Source organism: Cetorhinus maximus, chromosome 3 (genome assembly GCF_964194155.1).
Source record: "Cetorhinus maximus chromosome 3, sCetMax3.hap1.1, whole genome shotgun sequence".
NCBI lineage: Eukaryota > Metazoa > Chordata > Chondrichthyes > Lamniformes > Cetorhinidae > Cetorhinus > Cetorhinus maximus.
In genome coordinates, this window is record NC_135881.1 from 147,133,349 (window position 1) to 147,152,540 (window position 19,192).

At 42.2% G+C, this 19,192-nt stretch overlaps 1 protein-coding gene across 1 annotated transcript in view; it reads right to left on the bottom strand.

Moving 5' to 3' along the window:
* Positions 1 to 19,192, bottom strand: part of adamts16 (ADAM metallopeptidase with thrombospondin type 1 motif, 16) — a 335,654-nt gene that overhangs the window by 239,301 nt on the left and 77,161 nt on the right. The window contains exon 4 of the mRNA XM_078535725.1: positions 10,853 to 11,138. Within this exon, the coding sequence (XP_078391851.1) occupies positions 10,853 to 11,138 (286 nt within the window). The remainder of the gene's footprint in view (positions 1 to 10,852; positions 11,139 to 19,192) is intronic.

Consider the following 19,192-nt stretch of genomic DNA (forward strand, 5'->3'; position numbering starts at 1 on the left):
TAGGATGATTCTTTTGTAGGCTTGCTGCCAAAATGGACAATTTCACACTTACCCACATTATATAGATTAAATATTTGTCAAAGATGTAGGTTTTAAGCGGAGTCTCAAAGGAAGAAAGAGAAGTGGAGAGGTAAAGAGGTTTGGGGAAGGAATTCCAGAGTTTTGTGCTTTTAGCCATCTAAGCCCTGTCACCAATGGTGGGGCGGTGATCTTAGAATTATTACTGTGTCTCCTATCAGATTTATATCACAATTTCAAACTATTACTTAGAAAGACTTGCGTTTTCTGTCGCCCTTACCTTGAAAACAAAATCAAATAGTAAAAAAATGAATAAGTAGATAAATTTCATCAGTTTAGGAATAGAATAAAGAGCTAAACAATGAGAATGGATTTCTTTGGCTGTTACCCAGCTCCAAAAAATGGGGTTTAAGGCTGAAAATTGAGTAGTAGCTCCTCTTGAAGGCCACAGTAAAGAGAATTGGGGGAGTGCAAAATGATTCGTTATCAACTGTTTTACACGAACACACAAGTTGAATTTCACCCAGAATCACTGAATTATTATGGTGCCAAAGGAGGCCATTTGGCCCATCATATCTGCACCGGCTCTCCAAATGCATATTATGACTTCATGCCATTCGCCTGCCTTTTCCCTGTGCCCTTGCACATTGTTTCTATTCAAATAATCATCTGATACCCTCTTGAATGCCTTGATTGTACCTACCTCCACCACACTTCCAGGCAGTGCATTCCAACTCAAACCACTTGCTGAGTGAAAAGGTTTTTCCTCACATCACATTTGCTTCTTTTGCAAATCGCTTTAAATCTGTGCCCTCTCATTCTTGCTCCTTTTACAAGTGGGAACCAGTTTCTCCCTATCTACTCTATCCAGCCCCCCTCATGATTTTGAACATCTCTATCAAATCTCCTTTTAATCTTCTCCTCTCCAAGGGGAACAATCTCAACCTCTCCAATCTATCTTCATAACTGAAGTTTCTCATCCCTGGAGCCATTTTTGTAAACCAGTTCTGCAATCTCTCCAATCTGTTTGCATCCTTCCTACAGTATGGCACCCAGAACTGTACACAATACTCCAGCTGAGGTCTAACTAGTGTCTTATATAAGTTCAGCATAACCTCCTTGCTCTTGTGCTCTAAGCTCTTATTAACAAAGCCCAGGGTACTGTATGCTTTATTAACTGCTCTCCCCACCTGTCCTGCCACCTTCAATGATCTATGCACATATACACCCAGGTGCCTCTGCTCCTGCACCCCCTTAAGAACTGTATCCTTCATTTTATATTCCCTCCACGTTCTTTCTACCAAAATGCATCACCTCACATGTCTCTGCATTGAACTTCAGCTGTCAGCTATCTGTCCATTCCGCCAACTTGTCGATGTCCATACACTGTTTTCTTCACAGTTTACAACGCTCCCAAGCTTTGTATCATCCGCAAACTTTGAAATTGTCCCCTGCACACCAAGATCTAGGTGATTAATATATATCAGGAAAAGCAAGGGTACCAAGGGTTCCAGTCCCCGCCCCCCCACAACTCTTTCTCCGGTAAATTGATGACTGCTCCGGTGCTGCTTCATGCTCTTGTCTGGACCTTGAAAAATTTATTAATTTTGCTACCAATTTCCACCCCTCCATCATTTTCACATGGTCCATCTCTGACACTTCCCTTCCCTTCCTTGACCTCTCTGTCTCAATTTCTGGTGATAGACCAATGTCCACCAATATCCATTACAAGCCTGCCGACTCCCACAGCTACCTCGACTACAGCTCCTCACACCCTGCTTCCTGTAAGGACTCCATCCCATTCTCTCAGTTCCTTCGCCTCTGTCACATCTGTTCTGATGATGCCACTTTCAAAAACAGTTCCTCTGACATGTTTTCCTTCTTCCTTAACCAAGGTTTTCCACCCACGGTGGTTGACAGGGCCTTCAACCATGTCCGGCCCATCTCCCGCACATCCGCCCTCACACCTTCCTCTCCCTCCCTGAACCATGATAGGGTCCCCCTTGTCCTCACTTATCATCCCATCAGTCTCCGCGTTCAAAGGATCATCCTCCACCATTTCCGCCAACTCCAGCATGATGCCACCACCAAACACATCTTCCCTTCACCCCCCCGGCGGCATTCTGCAGGGATCGTTCCCTCCGGGACACCCTGGTCCACTCCTCCATCACCCCCTACACCTCAACCCCCTCCCACGGCACCTTCCCATGCAACCGCAGAAGGTGCAACACCTGCCCCTTTACTTCCCCTCTCCTCACCGTCCAAGAGCCCAAACACTCCTTTCAAGTGAAGCAGCATTTCACCTGCACTTCCCTCAATTTAGTCTACTGCATTCGTTGCTCCCAATGTGGTTTCCTCTACACTGGAGAGACCAAACGCAAACTGGGTAACCGCTTGCAAAACATCTTCAGTCTGTCCGCAAGCATGACCCAGACCTCCCTGTCGCTTGCCATTTCAACACTCCACCCTGTTCTCATGCCCACATGTCCGTCCTTGGCCTGCTGCATTGTTCCAGTGAAGCTCAACGCAAACTGGAGGAACAGCACCTCATCTTCCGACTAGGCACTTTACAGCCTTCCGGACTGAATATTGAGTTTAACAATTTTAGACCATGAACTCTCTCTTCCATCCCCACTCCCTTTCCGATCCCCCCTTTTTTTCCCAATAATTTATATAGATTTTTCTTTTCCCACCTATTTCCATTATTTTTTAACGTATTTCCATCCATTGTTTTATCTCTATCTTTCAGCCTATTTCGATCCCTTCACCCCACCCCACCCCCACTAGGGCTATCTGTACCTTGCTTGTCCTGCTTTCTACCCTTAATTAGCACATTCCTTAGATAACATCACCACCTTCAACACCTCTTTGTCCTTTTTATCTATGACATCTTTTGGCTATCTCCACCTATCACTGGCCCTCTATCCAGCTCTACCTGTCCAACCCCACTTAAACCAGCTTATATTTCACCTCTTTTCTATTTTTACTTAGTTCTGTTGAAGAGTCCTACAGACTCGAAACATTAACTGTGTTCCTCTCCGCAGATGCTGCCAGACCTGCTGAGTTTTTCCAGGTATTTTTATTTTTGTTTTGGATTTCTAGCATCCGCAGTTTTTTGCTTTTATCCCAATATCAACCCCTGAGGAACATCCACTACAAACCTTCCTCCAGTCTGAAAAATATCCATTTACCATTACTCACTGTTTCCTATTACTCAGCAATTTTGTATCCTCGTCACTACTGTCTCTTTTACTCCATGAGCTATGACTTTTCTCACAAGTCTGTTATGTGGCACGTTATCGAATGCCCTTTGAAAGTCCATGTACACCACATTAACATCTACTTTCTCTGTTACCTCTTCAAAAAATCTCAGCAAGTTTAGAAATCCATGCTGGCTCTTCCTAACCAATCCACATTTTTCCATGTCACTACTAATTCTATTCCAAATAATTGTTCCTAGAATCTTGCCCACCACTGAAGTTAAACTGACTGGTCTGTAATTGCCGGGCTTATCCTTACAACCTTTTTTGGACAAGGGCGTAAAGTTTGAAATTCTCCAGTCCTCTGGCACCTCCCCGGAGTCTAGGGAAGACTGAAAAATTATGGCCAGTGCCACTGCAAATTCCACTCTTACTTCCTTCAATATCCTTGGATGCATCTCATCCTGTCCCGGAGCCATGTCAACTTTAAGAACCGACAATTTATCCAACACTTCTTCCTTATCAATTTTGAACCCTTCTAGTGACAGAGTTTCCTCCTCTGTCACTATGGCCTCGGTAGCATCTGCTTCCTTGGTATAGACAGATGCAAAGTATTCATTTAACACCTAAGTCATGGCCCCTGCATTCTTGCATAAATCTCTTTTTTGGTCCCTAATCGGCCCTACCCCTCCTTTTACCACCCACTTACTACTTATGTGCCGATAGAAGACTTTAGATTTCCCTTTATGTTGGCTACCAGTCTTATGATTTGATTTGATTTCTAACAATTTACTTGAAATCTAATTTGTACTCTTTCATGACCTCTCTCTTCTGTCTTATTCCTATTTCTTTCACTCATATATTCCCTTTCTCTCTCCCTCACAAAGTATCCTCCTATTACTAGACATTCCACTTATTCCCTGTCTATCACTTTTGCTTCCTTTCTCACAACATCTTTCTCTCCTCTTTACTTCATTATGATAGATCATAAATTTCCTGTGTTTTGTATCATTGATTACCATCTGTAGCTCTAACTTCATTGGAGGTTTGTTGATAATCCAAATTTTCTTGTTTTACTTCATATGGGAGATGGTATAAATGATGCTATTTTATTTGGGAAGCAATAAATGATTCAATCTCTCTTTCCAGGCACTATGAAACACTGGGAAGAATTTTCCTGTCGGCGTGCAGGGGCGGGGCCTGCTCACCGATGCGTAAAATGACGCGGGGTGACGTCGGGTAGAACTCCTGATGTCACTCCGTGTCATTTGCATTTTCAGGTTGGCGGGGGTGCAGCTAAATCAGCTGTGCACCCGCCGACCTGTCAATGACCTATTGAGGCCATTCAAGAAACAATTAAACCAATTAGTGGGCGGGCAGGCAGGTCGGAAGCGCTGGCGGCCACCTGAAAAAGCATGAAACTTCATCCACGGGCAGGATGAGGTTTCATGGCTGAATTAAAAAATTAAGATTCGCTTTTATTTAAAGTTATGTCCATGCCCCAACTCATGTGACATCACGTGAGGGGACATGGATGGTAAATGAAATTTTCGACAGAATAACTTTTTCACTTTGAGAACCGATCTCCCTGAGGCAGCGCTTAGTCTCAGGGAGATTGGAGCGCTCCTCCGCACGCACGTGTGAAGAAGTGCACTTCGGCATTTGGCAGTCCCCCCGCATAGCGCTTCCATGCAGACGTCACGATGGGTGGGCCTTAATTGGCCCGCCCATGAAGAATGGCAGTGCGCCCCCCAATCGGGGGCGCCGATCGGAGGGCCGCCCACCCATGCCCTCTCCCGTACTTCCACCCCGACTGGGGGGAAAATGTTGCCCACTGTATTTTGCAAGATTACCACTCTGTTCTTCAGCAGTCTTAAATGGAAGTTGTAATTCAGATTGACTGCATTGGTAATATTTAAATCTTTTTCTGCTTTAGAGTACTTAAGAATCACAAAATTACTGCCCAGTGTGCACTGGCAAAATTAGAAGGTTATAGAAAGTATGACTAATGCACTTACTGTGGCTTGCACAGGTTAAGTAGGATGTGGGCTTCGCTGGCTGGACCAGCATTTATTGCTCATCCCTAATTGCTCTTGAGAAGGTGGTGCTGAGCTGCTTTCTTGAACCGCTGCAGCCCACGTGGTGTATGTACACCCACAGCGCTGTAAGGAAGAGTGTTTCAGCAGTTTGTTCCAGTGACAGTGAAGGAGAGGTGATATATTTCCAAGTCAGGATGGGGTGTGACTTGGAGGGGAACTTGCAGGTGGTGGTGTTCCCATCTATCTGCTGCCCTTGTCCTTCTTGGTGGTAGAGATTGCAGGTTTGGAAGGTTTCAAATTCAGTATAAACAGAACACAAATTTGCATTATTAACAAGCTAATGCTTCATATTACTTTGGTCTTTTCATGCTTTGTTTAGCTGTCCTGGCGGCCGGCTCAACCTGTGTGTGGCAGATTGCATCCCTTATCATTTTGCATCTCACATTAGAATGCAGAGCACGGGCAGAGCTCCTAAATAAAGCAAAGGGAACATTTCAGCCACACCAGACCAATATGCTGGTTAACCATCTTGATTGAATGCATGGTCAAGCTATATTGGTTTTGCAAGTGATAGCTGATTTCTGCATAAAAGGAACACAGTATTGGATGATAACAGTATCTTGGAAGAGCTTTCTACAGTTTGGAGATATGGCATAGGGACCTAGAATAGTATTTTGTGTGGACTCTTTGGACTAATAAAAAATGCAGAGGAGCAACAGCTGCTCCAGTTTTCCTGACATAACTGTAGTGATCTAGTTTAAACTCTGACAACTGTGAATGTGCTACTGCAGATATAATCTTCCACAAGACAAACAGAACAACCACATTGCGAGGTGGGAATGGGGTAGTACAAACTCATCGAGCTAGAAATTGGACCTGCGCCCAGATCAGGGAGCTAGTCAGGAGAGCAATCGTGCTGGTGTGAGCCCTAAACTAGCTTCATTACGGGTCTCATGTGCATTTAACTGATGAACTGCAGACATCGGTCAGGCATCTCAATGTAACTCAGTGAATTGGTGGCCAATTTGGGCCAGCTGCGATCAGGTATGACCTGGGATGGGGAGGAGAGGCAGGGCGAATGGCAGGGTGTTAGAGCAGTTAGCGAGGGTAGTGCTGAGGGGCCAGGGTGGGGTCACGTCTGTTCCTCCTTATTCCACATTCAGATAAGTAAATAAGTAAACTGAGCTTGTTTAGAATCATCTCTTTAAAGGACCTTTGCTTTGGCTAGCAAAACCATGGAATAATGGGGCGGAGCATGTGCGCCACATATTCTGTCCAGTTTTTGCCTAATATGGCATTGGGACCCTGAAATAAATATTAGGCCCCTGACAAGCATAATCAAAGGGCTAGCATCTATTTTAGGTGTGCACCTTTGAAGCTGGGAGGCTGTCAGCTACCAATTTGGCAGCTGGAACACTTCTGGAGTGACACAGGGCATGGAAAAGCAACATCTGAAGTTGGTCGCCCAGCCATGATATATTCCCAGAAATCAGGTTCGCGATCCATCAATCTCTGCACCCTTGTGCCGACAATCGTACATGACTTTACACTATACTGAGTCCAGAGATATCATGGGCTTTTATCAACAGCTTGCTAAACACAACTGCAATATTCGTTCACTCAGTATACACATCGTTTGGAAAAGAATGAAATTATCAAGTGACAAGTAGGGAGAAGGTTCCATGATGATTCCCATTCTTCAGCCAGCTTGCCTGATATATGAATACTTGAAATGGTGTCACAAATCTGGTTTTCACTGCACTTCTGGCCAAGTTACAATGCTGGAATGAGAATAGTTCAGAGGAAATTCCAGGACTCTTTTCTTTTAATTTTTGAAATACTAACAGCTCGTTTGGTACTATTTACCCACAATATGCAGAAAGTGTGCTTTAATAAAAAGCAGGGTTGATGTAGAAACAAAAGCATTTTGACAGAGAAAAAAACTCAAGTCAGTCATTAAAATAAAAGCTAAATACTTTGGTGGTTGGAAATTCGAAATAAAAAAAAACAAAGTGCTGGAAAATCTCAACAGGTCTGGCTGCATCTGTGGAGAGAGGAACAAGGTTAACAGCCAGGACTTTCATCCTCCAGCGGCAGTCTGGAAAATTCCCAGCTTGGCCTGCCCACCTCTGGAGAAAGTGCCCACAAGGATGGAATTTGCATTGCTGGTGGGTGTGGGGAGATGATGGGTGCGGGGGAGACGGTGGGTGCGGGGGAGACGGTGGGTGCGGGGCAGACGGTGGGTGCGGGGCAGACGGGGGGTGCGGGGCAGACGGGGGGTGCGGGGCAGACGGGGGGTGCGGGGCAGACGGTGGGTGCGGGGCAGACGGTGGGTGCGGGGCAGACGGTGGGTGCGGGGCAGACGGTGGGTGCGGGGCAGACGGTGGGTGCGGGGGAGACGGTGGGTGTGGGCTGCCATTGGGTCAGTCGACCCGGTTAAGTGTTTAGGGGCAGTCACAAAGTTTTCCGGCGCCGAAGCTCACTGATTAAAAGGCCCACTTCAATTCTGTGGGACTGCGTCCCAGTTAAAATTAAAACAGCAGTCCTCACCCCTCACACCCCCTCTCAATCCATGCTCCCCATTCACCTCCTTTAGCCCCTTATTTCCCCATGCCAAGGTAACCCCCAAGCAACCCCTGAGAGCCCTCAAGCCCCCATTCCAAGCTATGGCACTTCCATGTCCATTCACCCACTATATACTCCATAGAACCAATGAACCCTATCGTGATAGTAAGTTGTGTGAAAAAGGCTATAAAAACATTAATAATTCCCACTTTCTTCCAAAAAGAACTTCTTTTTATTGCAGCCCAATAGAAGTGTCAATCATCCAGACCTTTAAAGTTTCCACAGCTAAAGCTGCAAATCTTGAAACCTCTTTATCTTGTATAAATAGACATTGTGAAATTGTGAACAGAGATCAGATAGCTAGAGCTCTCAAGTAAGCAATGTTTTCTCTGGGACATAGGTGTTTCAACAACCTAATGGATGTCTGGGCTCTCAACCAAGCCTCAGTATATATTCTTAGCTGAGAGCCCAGACCCAGGCATCTCTTAGAGCATTAAAACACCTGAGCCCCAGAGAACACATTGCTTTATTGACAACTTTGGCTCTCAAGTACTTGCAGTTTCAGCTATTGAAATTTTAAAGGGTCTGTATGATTAGCACTTTTATTGGGCTGTAGTAAATGGCTTTTTTTAAAGAAAGTGGAAAGTTGTCAATGAATGACTGTTTTTCTTTACACATCCTACTGTCACTATAGAATTCATTGGTTCCATAAATGTATAGTGAGCATGGGAGTGCCATAGCTTGGAATGAGGTCATGAAGGGCAATAAGGGCATACCTTGGCATGGGCCTGAGGAGGGCCTTTTGAACTTATCCTTTTAAAGTGTCCCTCATGGGGACTATGGTTCATAACATCTCTGAGGTGCTGCAAGCCACAACTCATTGAAAACTTGACCCAACTCCATGAAAATTGCGGAGGACTGGGACATGGCTAACCCATCAATAGAACCAGCCATGCTGGGAGTGCAGGGTGCGGTCTTTTGACAAGAATCAGCTCGCAACCTTAAAAGGCACTCCTGAAAATTGGAACCCCTGGGAATAGGGTCCGGTATCCCGGAATCGAGTCACGGCCACCATTTTTAAAGGGCTCCCGAATCATCCCAACTTAAAATGTTGGCCTGGATTTTTTTTAAATCCAATATGACAGCTTAAAGTCCATCACATTTCTACCTCTCCTCAGTCCTGAAGAAGGGTCTGTTTTTTTTTATCTCAAGTCAGTCATCGCCTTGCCTTTGCCTTTCAATGCTTTATAAACACAGGACTGAGGTTACTGAGGTTTTATTTATAAATTCAATACTGTGGTTTAGTGTAATTCATTAGATTAATCTCCAATGACAATATATACTGGCTGCATTAAATGAGTTATTGATGAAATTCTGACAAGATTAACACCACTGTTATATCCCCTTTTCCATATGTTGTTTTATTATTCAAATTAAACATTCTATACTTGATATTCACATTTACAGCATTCAAAATGCAGTTGTATAGTTTTAAGTGTAAACCAGGTTTTTCTGTGCCATTTCCCAATACCAGTTGTTATAAAATTTAATTAAATACAATATACCATTGCTACAATACTGCAAATTAAAGCAAAGACTAGATTATAAGGCTTCCAACCTCACAGACGTCAACTGGGAATGGAAAAATTAGCTAAAGCTTCCTATCTTTTTTGCAACATGATAACTTTAAGCAGTAGGTAAAAGAACAGTATCAACGTGCTTTTAATGTAGATTAAGACTCAGAATTATCATCTTAGAACCGAATAATGCAACCATTTATGGTATCAAACCTAAAATTAAATTTCTTCTCCATATTAGTTACCCCAACCTGCATCTACTCTTATTCATCAACTTCTACTTAGTTGCAAGCACGGCCATTTTGCATAACTCGTCTCATGTACTCTGTGCACAAGCTGACAGGTTGTCATGTTTGTAACCTTCTGGAACTGTAGTTACATGGGGCTGAATTTTACGTTGATTGGGCGGGTGTGCACCTGACCCGATCGGGCGTGAAATGGCACGAGATGACATCAGGTAAGTGTCCCAACGTCATCACACTCGCCGATATTTCACTTGGTGCGCAAAAAGCGCGCCTGCCGACAATTAAGAGGGCAATTAAGCCCATTAACAGCGCAATTGCCTGCAATTTTTTGTCGCCTGTCCAATCTTACGGTTGGCGGATGGGCGAATCGGCCAGGCGGCCTTTACATTTTTCATGAAACCTCATCCAAGGGTGGGATGAGGTTTCCGTTATGAAATAAGATAAAATAAAAATCTGTGGGCAGCTATCTTATCATCTATAGTTTCAGGTACCTGATTGTGAAGCTCGGACATTTATTTTCTGCTTTTTAAAACTTAATTGGAACATTTTCAGGTCTGCAGCTCCCTGAGGCAGCTCCAGCGGTGCATTTGAAGGTGGGGGGAGGTGCGGGTACATTTAATTGGGCGGGAGGGCTGCAGGGTGGGAACCCCAACACTTTCCGGCCTCCACCTGATTAAACCCAGGGTGGGAAGGCTTGCGTTGTTATTTTGTTTTATAATCTTTAGAATTGTCTTCCTAAACGGAGTTGGTGTATTTGGTGACCGCTTTGGTGCCTTCGGAGACGGCGTGTTTGGCCAATTCCCCCGGCAGCATGAGGCGGACAGTGCTCTGGATCTCCTGGGCCAAGATGGTGCGGCGCTTGTTGTAGTGAATGAGGTGCGACGCCTTGGAGGCGATGGGAAGGCTTGCGGACAGTCTGCCTACCCAGAAGCTAATTGAGGTCCTTAAGTAGGCAATTAATACAATCAAATAAGACCCCAAGTGTGACCCCAATCACCAACAGGAAAATCTGCCCTCGGAGTGACTGCTTGGTAATAATCTAATCTTGGGTTCAGCTGATTGACCACAAACTTTCTAACCTCCAATTCTCAGGTTATGGAATTATCTGAATTCTTCAATACAATTACTGTATTGCCATTACTTAGTTATTCAATATATTAAACACACCTAAAATGTGACTAAGGAAATAAAATAATTCCCTTACATACATTTCTTGCGTCTTCCGCAGTAGTGCTGCTTTTGAAGCTGTCCATGTTTGTAGTCATTACGGCGCCGGTGTTGATGACGATATTTATAATCATCATGTCCAATTCCCATAGACCTCTGGCGCATGGTTACCTCATTATTTTGAAGATGCACCTTGGGCTCTGCAGATCTCTTGAAGAGGACATGTGGATGGTGCCCTTTAGGTGCTGTATAATTGTGCTTAAGTGCGAGGTGCTGAGGTAGAGGAGTCAAAAAGTAATCAGCTTCTTCTGTCCTTATCAAACCTGACTGGAAAGAAAAAGAAACAAAAGAAATTTTTAAAAATTGCACAACTAATTTCTAGTCTGCCAAAAACAAGATGTGGACATCTTCTTTGATGAAGTATGATAAATTGGATTAATACTTCTAGAATCACAAAACAGATGGCAAATATAACACCAGTTTGTTTTCAAAGGTCAGTTATATGGTCAAGTTTAAACAATATCATTACTTCCTGTAATAAATGCACTACAGGTTACACAAAACTCAAAAATGTCTTTTCATCTGGTAATAATCTGCATTAATCCAATACCTTGGCGTATAACTGTTGTACGTTCTCTGGTATTATAATAAGAATCAAAATAATCTATATATCATTGCTTCACGATGTGATTTCTGAATAACGACAGTGTAATTATAGCACATCAGCTATTACCCTTTTTACTGTTTATTATGGTATCTTTTCTGGAATGGAAAAAAATATGCTGAGCTTCTTGGGCTGCAAGGTCAGTGACTTGCACACTTCCATTTCCAAAGCCTTCAAACTGCTTTTTTTTCTTTTTTTCATAGATTGTATATTCAAAGCCAAATAATTTTTTGGGTTAGCACATTTAAAGGGTTTCTGTTCTCTTTAAAATTGGCCCCAACAGCAACAGCAGCAGCCAAGGCCTTGCCTAGCTAACCACACCATCTCCCTCCTCTAGAGTGACCAGATCCCAGTGACGAGTAGAGATGCCACTGGGAGTCAACACTACATAGCTAATTGGCCCTGACCCAAGAAAATAGGTCTGGGTTGCAGTGAAGTGCGGTTGGACCAGTGGGAAGATGTCCCGCCTGACTCACTTCCAGCAGCAATCCCACCCTTGAAGAAACACTCCTATCTTCAGTTTCCTCAAAACTTTCTTCATAATTCAGTCATCTGGCAGCAGGGGTCAGTTCCATCGTGTTTCTCCATATGTTTTCCGAAGCTTGGATGTCAGCATTGATCAGATATGAACATAGCTTTCAACCTGGCCAGAGCACCACACAACTACAGCATTGCCAAAGTAAAGTACACAAAGTTTTTAAACAGAACTACCTAGAAAGCATTAGAATTGAGAGTCATAAGTGGGTGGATTTAAGTATCGGTTATATTGGTTAAATATGGGAGTAACAAAAAGCATTCAGCCCTGTCTGAAGCTGCCAGCCACCAGCGCATTTTGCAGCCATTCCATGGTGTCAATGCATTGTCCCCTGAGAGACTTATGCACATCATTCTCAGCTCCCTCTTTGAGTCTCTGCCAATCAGGTTTCTGCTCCTCCTACAGCACCAAAATCATCCTAATTAGATTCACAACCAATATTCTATTTGGCCGGAATTTTACGGCTCTGCCGCAGCAGGGACGCGGCCGTAAAATGCGGCGAGACATTCTAAATTCCATTGACTTCGGTGGGAACATAAAATCCCACTGCCGCAAAATTCCACCCCATAAGTGTGACTATGATCCATTCTTGTCTTCTCAATTTCTCCACGGCCTTTGAGTGGATCAACCACATCACTGATTTAGCCATTTTTCCAAAGTATAACAATTAACTTAAAGATTGTACTAGGAATTTTACTTAACACTGTATAAATCAGTAAAATATTTCACAGTACAGTTAGGTACATTATGAGTTGCACATGCCAAAAAAAACAGATGGTTGTTGGAACTATGCATCCCAGGGCTTCACGTTATGGAGATCACAAATTATCCAATTTTTTGCCATTCACTTTTAAAGCATAAAGCAAATCTATATATTATTATAGTATCTAACCAACATGCTTCTCCGTCTACTGTTTGAATATTTTCTTAACAATAAACAATGTTACATAACAAATAGGACCTTTAAAGGTCAAATTTTCAAACATATTTCAAACACATTGGGTACAACTTGGATAAAAAACCTCAACTGCTTTGAGTGTCAATAATGAGCACTTCCCCCATGACTTTTTATCCATAGATATAATTGGCAGAAAATCACAGGAAGTACATCTATAGTTTCTTTCTATGAACTTGCAGTGTAAAAAGCTCTCTATCAGAAGATTGTCTTTGCGATACAGTATTGTATTGTAATATTAACCCTTATACCACAGGCTGTAAGTTGCAGATGTGCCACGTTAGTACACTGCTGAGGTCCGTGGTTCATGAAGGCAGCTGCACATGTAAAAGCACGCCTGCCTTTAAACAGATCCAATTTCCATAACTGGGATGCCCGAAACATAACTTGTGGCCTTCAGACCTTTCAGGAGAAGGTCTAAAGCTGCCCAAGTTCTTTGAAGAGAGAGGGTACTCTTTTGGAGAGGTCCAGGTACACTTTTGGGAGAGGTCAAATGCCCTTTGGGATGGTTAAAAGTAGATGCGAATGTGTATAAAAAGTGGATAAGATCATTGGAACTGTCAAGCTGTCAGGGAACTGTCAAGCTGATTGGAGCTGTCAAGGCATTTAAATTTCCTACCCTTTAAATTAAAAGAATTCATGCCACAGTTCAAAAGAAAGTGCTTGCTATTTCACTCTGTTGATATAGCCTGAGGGTTGTCATTATAGGATTTGTATATAATATAACTGATTTCACAGTGAGGTGCCTGTCAGTTTACAATTCGATTGACAGCTCCAAGTGGCTATAAAATCTTTGACCTGGAGCTATGAATACAAATGCTTGTTTTCATATGGGATTAAGCACTTGAATGAAATGTTTGTTTTTATAAGGAATTATGTAGTTGAAAGAATGTAAATGTAGCAAATGGGTATTTATGAATGAGTGTTTTTTTAAATAGTCTGCAATAGACATTTATAACTTAATTTTATTTCATCTCAGCATGGGTCCTCAGGTCTGGTTGAGTTGGCATGGAAGGTGTAAGGGTAAAGGGTGGTGGGTGGGGGCATGAGTTGGTGCTAAGTTGGCATAGGGGCCATGGTGGGTGGGTGGGAGCAGGTGGATGCATAGGTTGGCATAGAAGGGGCATGGAGAGTGTGTGGGAGGTGAAGTGGGGGGGTGAGGAGTGAGGGCTACTTTTTCACACAGCTCACATCCACATCTGGCAGCCCCTGCGGCTGCCTCAAAACCCTTTCCGGGGACTGCACGCCCGACATCCGTGCCCCTGAATTGCCAATTGGACTGTTCAGGTTTTTCTGACTTGGCAGCGAAAATTCAGGCCAAAACCTCTAACAATCTCTGTTATTGTTGTTTTTGACCTAATAGATGATTGTCATGGTCCTGGGCATACAGATAAAGTTGGATGTGATACTGTTAGCAAACTCTATCTTTCATTTAATATTATGCTAATTATTTTCAAGATAATCTCTACACTATGCTTCACATGGAACTCTCTCTTCATGCTCTGTTATCATGTGATCTTATGTCACTGATGATGTGACCAAATATTTACATATTCAGCATTAAACTTTTATACTGCACAATCTAAGAAAATCCTGAATGTAAACACACTGGCATGGACAAAAAAATCCAAAGACAAAAAAAGTTTGGAATCCTTCCAGGGATGTACAAACTACAACCCACCCCCGCTCATCCCTAGCGAAAATAGCGGATGCTGGGTTCGGGGGTGGGACTTCTGGAATCGGGGCTCCAGCGTCATTTTGGCTAAACCAAAGGCCCTCCCAGTCTTTATGAAAACCCAGGGCTTAATATTTTTCCAATAATTTTAAAATAATTCTCATTGCTATTGGATGGCTCTCGGGAAATGTACATAACATAAACTGAGTGGGGAGCCGAGGAGGATACATGGTGGTGTACAGGTGCCATGGGGTAGCATGCGTGATCTGAGGGGCATGGAGGGTACATGGGGGCATAGAGAGGCAATGGGAGGTGGGTGGGGAGGGGGGGTGAGGGTGACGTTTAGAGGGCGTTTAAACAATGTTGGGAACTTGGCTGCTGTGTTGATGAACCAAGGCGGGTCTTCTAACCAGCCTGTCTCTGCACCCACACCAGAGCAGCTCCAAAATGCACTGTAAACCCGCTGCCCTTGTGAAAAGACAAAAATGGTGTGTGAAGTCACACATGGGTCAGGTGTGCAGTTTGCAAGCCACGCAAGTGTGCAGATCGGGTTCGCCTGGTGCCAGACAAAGGTTCAGCCTACAACCTTCAGTTAAATAGCAAAGGGAAGAGAATTGTAGCAAGAAAGATCTGGAATCCTTGCCAGTTTAATGACACAAGTTCTGTCATTCTGCCAAGTTGCTTCTTTATTAATTGGCATAGTCCTTTCATATCTATGTGATAGTTCACTACCATCAGTGCGTAAAAAAAATCAGAAACATGCCAACAGTAAAAATGGATGACTGCCAAGTGGAAATTTAGGTCACAGCTGGGGCACTATCACTTCCAGCTACTGTTGGTAGTACGGCATTGAATCTAACCATTTTTCTAAGTTTCTCCTCATTCACATAAGTGCATCCACCTTGAATGATTCATCATTCAGAACCAAAACCTAAAAAGAGCAAAATAACACAATCCTCAAAGCTGTTTGTGTCTAAAAGAAAGGAAAATAATGCACACTTCACGATCCTCTGAAATAGTATTAATTGTGTAAAAACATTTTTTAAGCAAATGTGAAGAGCTTGACACAGGGACGAGAGATAGAAATCAGAAATGAATGGCGTGTATGCACTAATGAATTTGACAAATCCAATAACTCTGGGGGAATAAATTAGAACAGAACAGTAAACCCCTGGTTTACTAAATGGCTAACTAAAAAGTTATGATTCTTTTTTGCAGCTAGAGAGAAACTCAGAAAGTCAGATAAATGCTTTATGAAAAAGGCACAGAATCTTCATTGAAGAACTGCAATATTTAAGAAGGAAGCAAGTTATCTTTTTTTAAAAAAAGCAGACATGTCCTCAATTTCCATTAGAGTTCTCCCTATTTCCTTAATTTGGGATAGAGATTAATGTAATCCTGGAGAATGGTTAAATTGGCTGTTTGCATTGTTGCTCAAGTAGTTCCACAAACTCTCACTGAAATCACAGTCGAAGATCAAAAATCCATTAGGAAAATCAAGGCCCAAAATTTTACAAAAACACCAGAATTTTAAAAATAGTGTTTTATGTTTTGAACTGAAATACCTCATGCAAAATTTAATTAATTACTTGCAAGCTCCAATGATTGATCTTCAAGCAACAACAGTTTGGAGATTAATTGCTTGGTTAGAAAAATTGAATAATTTCTGTACAGAATCAGCATACAGGTCAGTGTTTTTCAATTTGTTCCTGGGATGCAACACATTGCCTATCCCTAGTTGCAATGAGGACATGAAGAGCCACATGATGTGGAATTAGAATCACAAAGGTCAGTTGTGCATGTGGCTGATTCCTATACATAAAGGACATTAGTGGACCAGCTGGGTTTTTACAACAAAGCAGTTGTTTGTATGTTTTTCTTTCTTGTACTAATCCACAATTTACCAGATTTATTTGAATTCTATTTCACAAACTTGCCATGCTGGGATTCAAGCTCATGATTGCTGGGTTGCTAGTCCAATACCATAAGCACCATCACTCTCAAGTCCATTAGTAGCGATGCTTGGATATCTAGGCTTTCAAAGATCAGAAACATACAACGTTTCACTGTCTATGATCTATGATAGAGTAGAACATCTATAGAATAATAGATGCTTCATGGGGTAGGGGAGAGGAGGAAGGCAGTGGCAGCTATAACATCGCTTTAAAAGGAAGAGATTCAGATTGTCATGGAAAAAATCTCCACCAGTTTATGAATTTCAACAAAACTCCAACTTTGAACTGAAGACTTATTTAGTCAAGCATCTGTTGCATGTATCTAACTATAGTCCCAAAGGACCATAGGTATCTCCCTCCTTTAGAGAGACACATTTTGGCTACTCATAGCTTGAGGGATGCCACTCCAAAAGCATGGGGCAAGGTGAGTAGGCAGGGCCTCCATGAATCACCATAGCCAGTACAGGGATTGAACCTGCGCTGGCAACATTCTGCATCACACTCTAGTCACCTAGCCAGCTGAGCCAACTGGCCAGCATCTGTTTACACATGCATATTAACTTGCCTGAGCTGCTCCAGAAAGATGTGGCGCTTCTCTAACTTGCAGTTAAAAACTCTACAGACTAACTTCAGAAGAGTATAGTCAAACTGTAACTTGAAAATAGTTAAAAGCAAAAAACTGCGGATGCTGGAAATCCAAAACAAAAACAAAAATACCTGGAAAAACTCAGCAGGTCTGGCAGCATCTGCGGAGAGGAATACAGTTAACGTTTCGAGTCCGAAAAGTTACTCTGCCCATGAAATGGTATGAATTCAAGTAAATTTTATAGCAGCTTGCCAGGAAATTTACTTGAGAGGATTTACTATAAATGTAAGAAAATAATCTTTCAGAAGCACAATTGCAAATACAGAACAACTACTGCCGAAAGTCACAGAAAGCAGAGCTAATTATTTGTAACTTGTGCATTCAAATGCATACAACACAAATGCCATATTGAATAAAAAAGCTTGTTTGTCAACATAGATTGAGATCATTTTTGGACTCAATTTTAGTTAGTTTCATTGGGTCAAGTAAAATGGGCTTTAAATGATATACCATCACTGTCACCAGCAAACTATTGAACAGGTTAAAATCCACTGTTTCAATCAACAGGCTGCACATGCTTGAGCAAGTTTGCACTTTGTTGTTGGTTTGGAAGTACAGGCCTTTTGTGATGTTACATTACTCAAGATAAAAAAATAACTACTCATTGTGCCAGATATGATATACAGCACAATGGTGCCCCCCTGCAAATGATCTGGTCGTGTTTTCTCTGGTGTATAATTTAGTCATTACAACAGCACTACTTTAAATGCTGCAATCCTAACTATTTTCTATCCTAACAAAAAGAGACATATGTGTTTTCTCAAAAAACAAATACAACCTGCACCAAATAGAAAAAATTAGCCAGGAGCCAATTTTTCACCTGAACTATTGAGTCTGGGTTTCAAAGAGCTGGGTTACTGCTGGATGTGTTTTCTTTGGTTCAGCTTACACTAACTCACTAATTCAAATACAACATAGCTGTCTAATGTTTGAGGATTTCACTTAAATGGGACAAAATATTCTATTTCATTCAGACAGACAATGCAACCCTTGATAGTTAATAAAAGTGCTGGCACGCATCCCTTAGTTTTTTTATTTTAAATTATAAAATGGTATATGCGGTCTGCATTCATAACAGCAGCTTAGCAGCATGCAACTAGAGCTCTTGAGAGGCCACACATCTGACCTGCATTGAACAGAAAGTAAATTTAATAAATGTACGGTACAGATTACATCTCATTAACTAACAATATTTTTGGATGCACAATTCATCATCATTTGGCATATGTGCAACTGGAAATCACTGGAGTTGATATGGGAAGGACATTTTTCAGAAGATTTTAAGATTTGGTTATGAAGGAGGAATTTTGTTGAGAGGTTACTGCAGAAGATCACAAAACTTCTCACTCAGAAGTTGCCAGAAGAAAATTTAAGAAAGGAAAAGAGAAAGAACAAGAAAAGGGGAAAAGCCAAAAAAAAAGGACACACCAAGGAAAAGTAATAGGCCGCAAACTACACTGAGGGAAAAAGAGAAAAAAGAATTATGAAGAAACAAGTCAGATCTCAAGATAAAGATTATACAGATTGAGGAAAAGGGAGGAAAAAAGAAAGAGAAAGCAAAAGAGAAAAATATGTTGGAAGTTTGAAAATCTTGCAACGTACTATTTATATTAATAAGTTTTATTCATTATTCCAAGAGCGCGCAATGGATCGACATACATGTAACCAATTAAATTAGAGCTTGAACAATTCAATTTCTGTCCATAATAGTTAATCATTGTTTAAGCAGCAGTCACATTGTTCAAATTTTTGTAGGGAGATTAGCAACTTCATTAAGACTTACACCTGCATTTTGTAGTTTTGTAACCACAAAAAATACAGGTCAGATTCTCGCAGAGTCAGGAAGACTCCAGGGACCTTTAAAAATGGTGGCCAGGGCCCAGATGCAGAAGTCCCACCCCCAGTTCCGCCAGGTTCAATTTATGCCAATAGGGAACAGGGTGGAGCATGA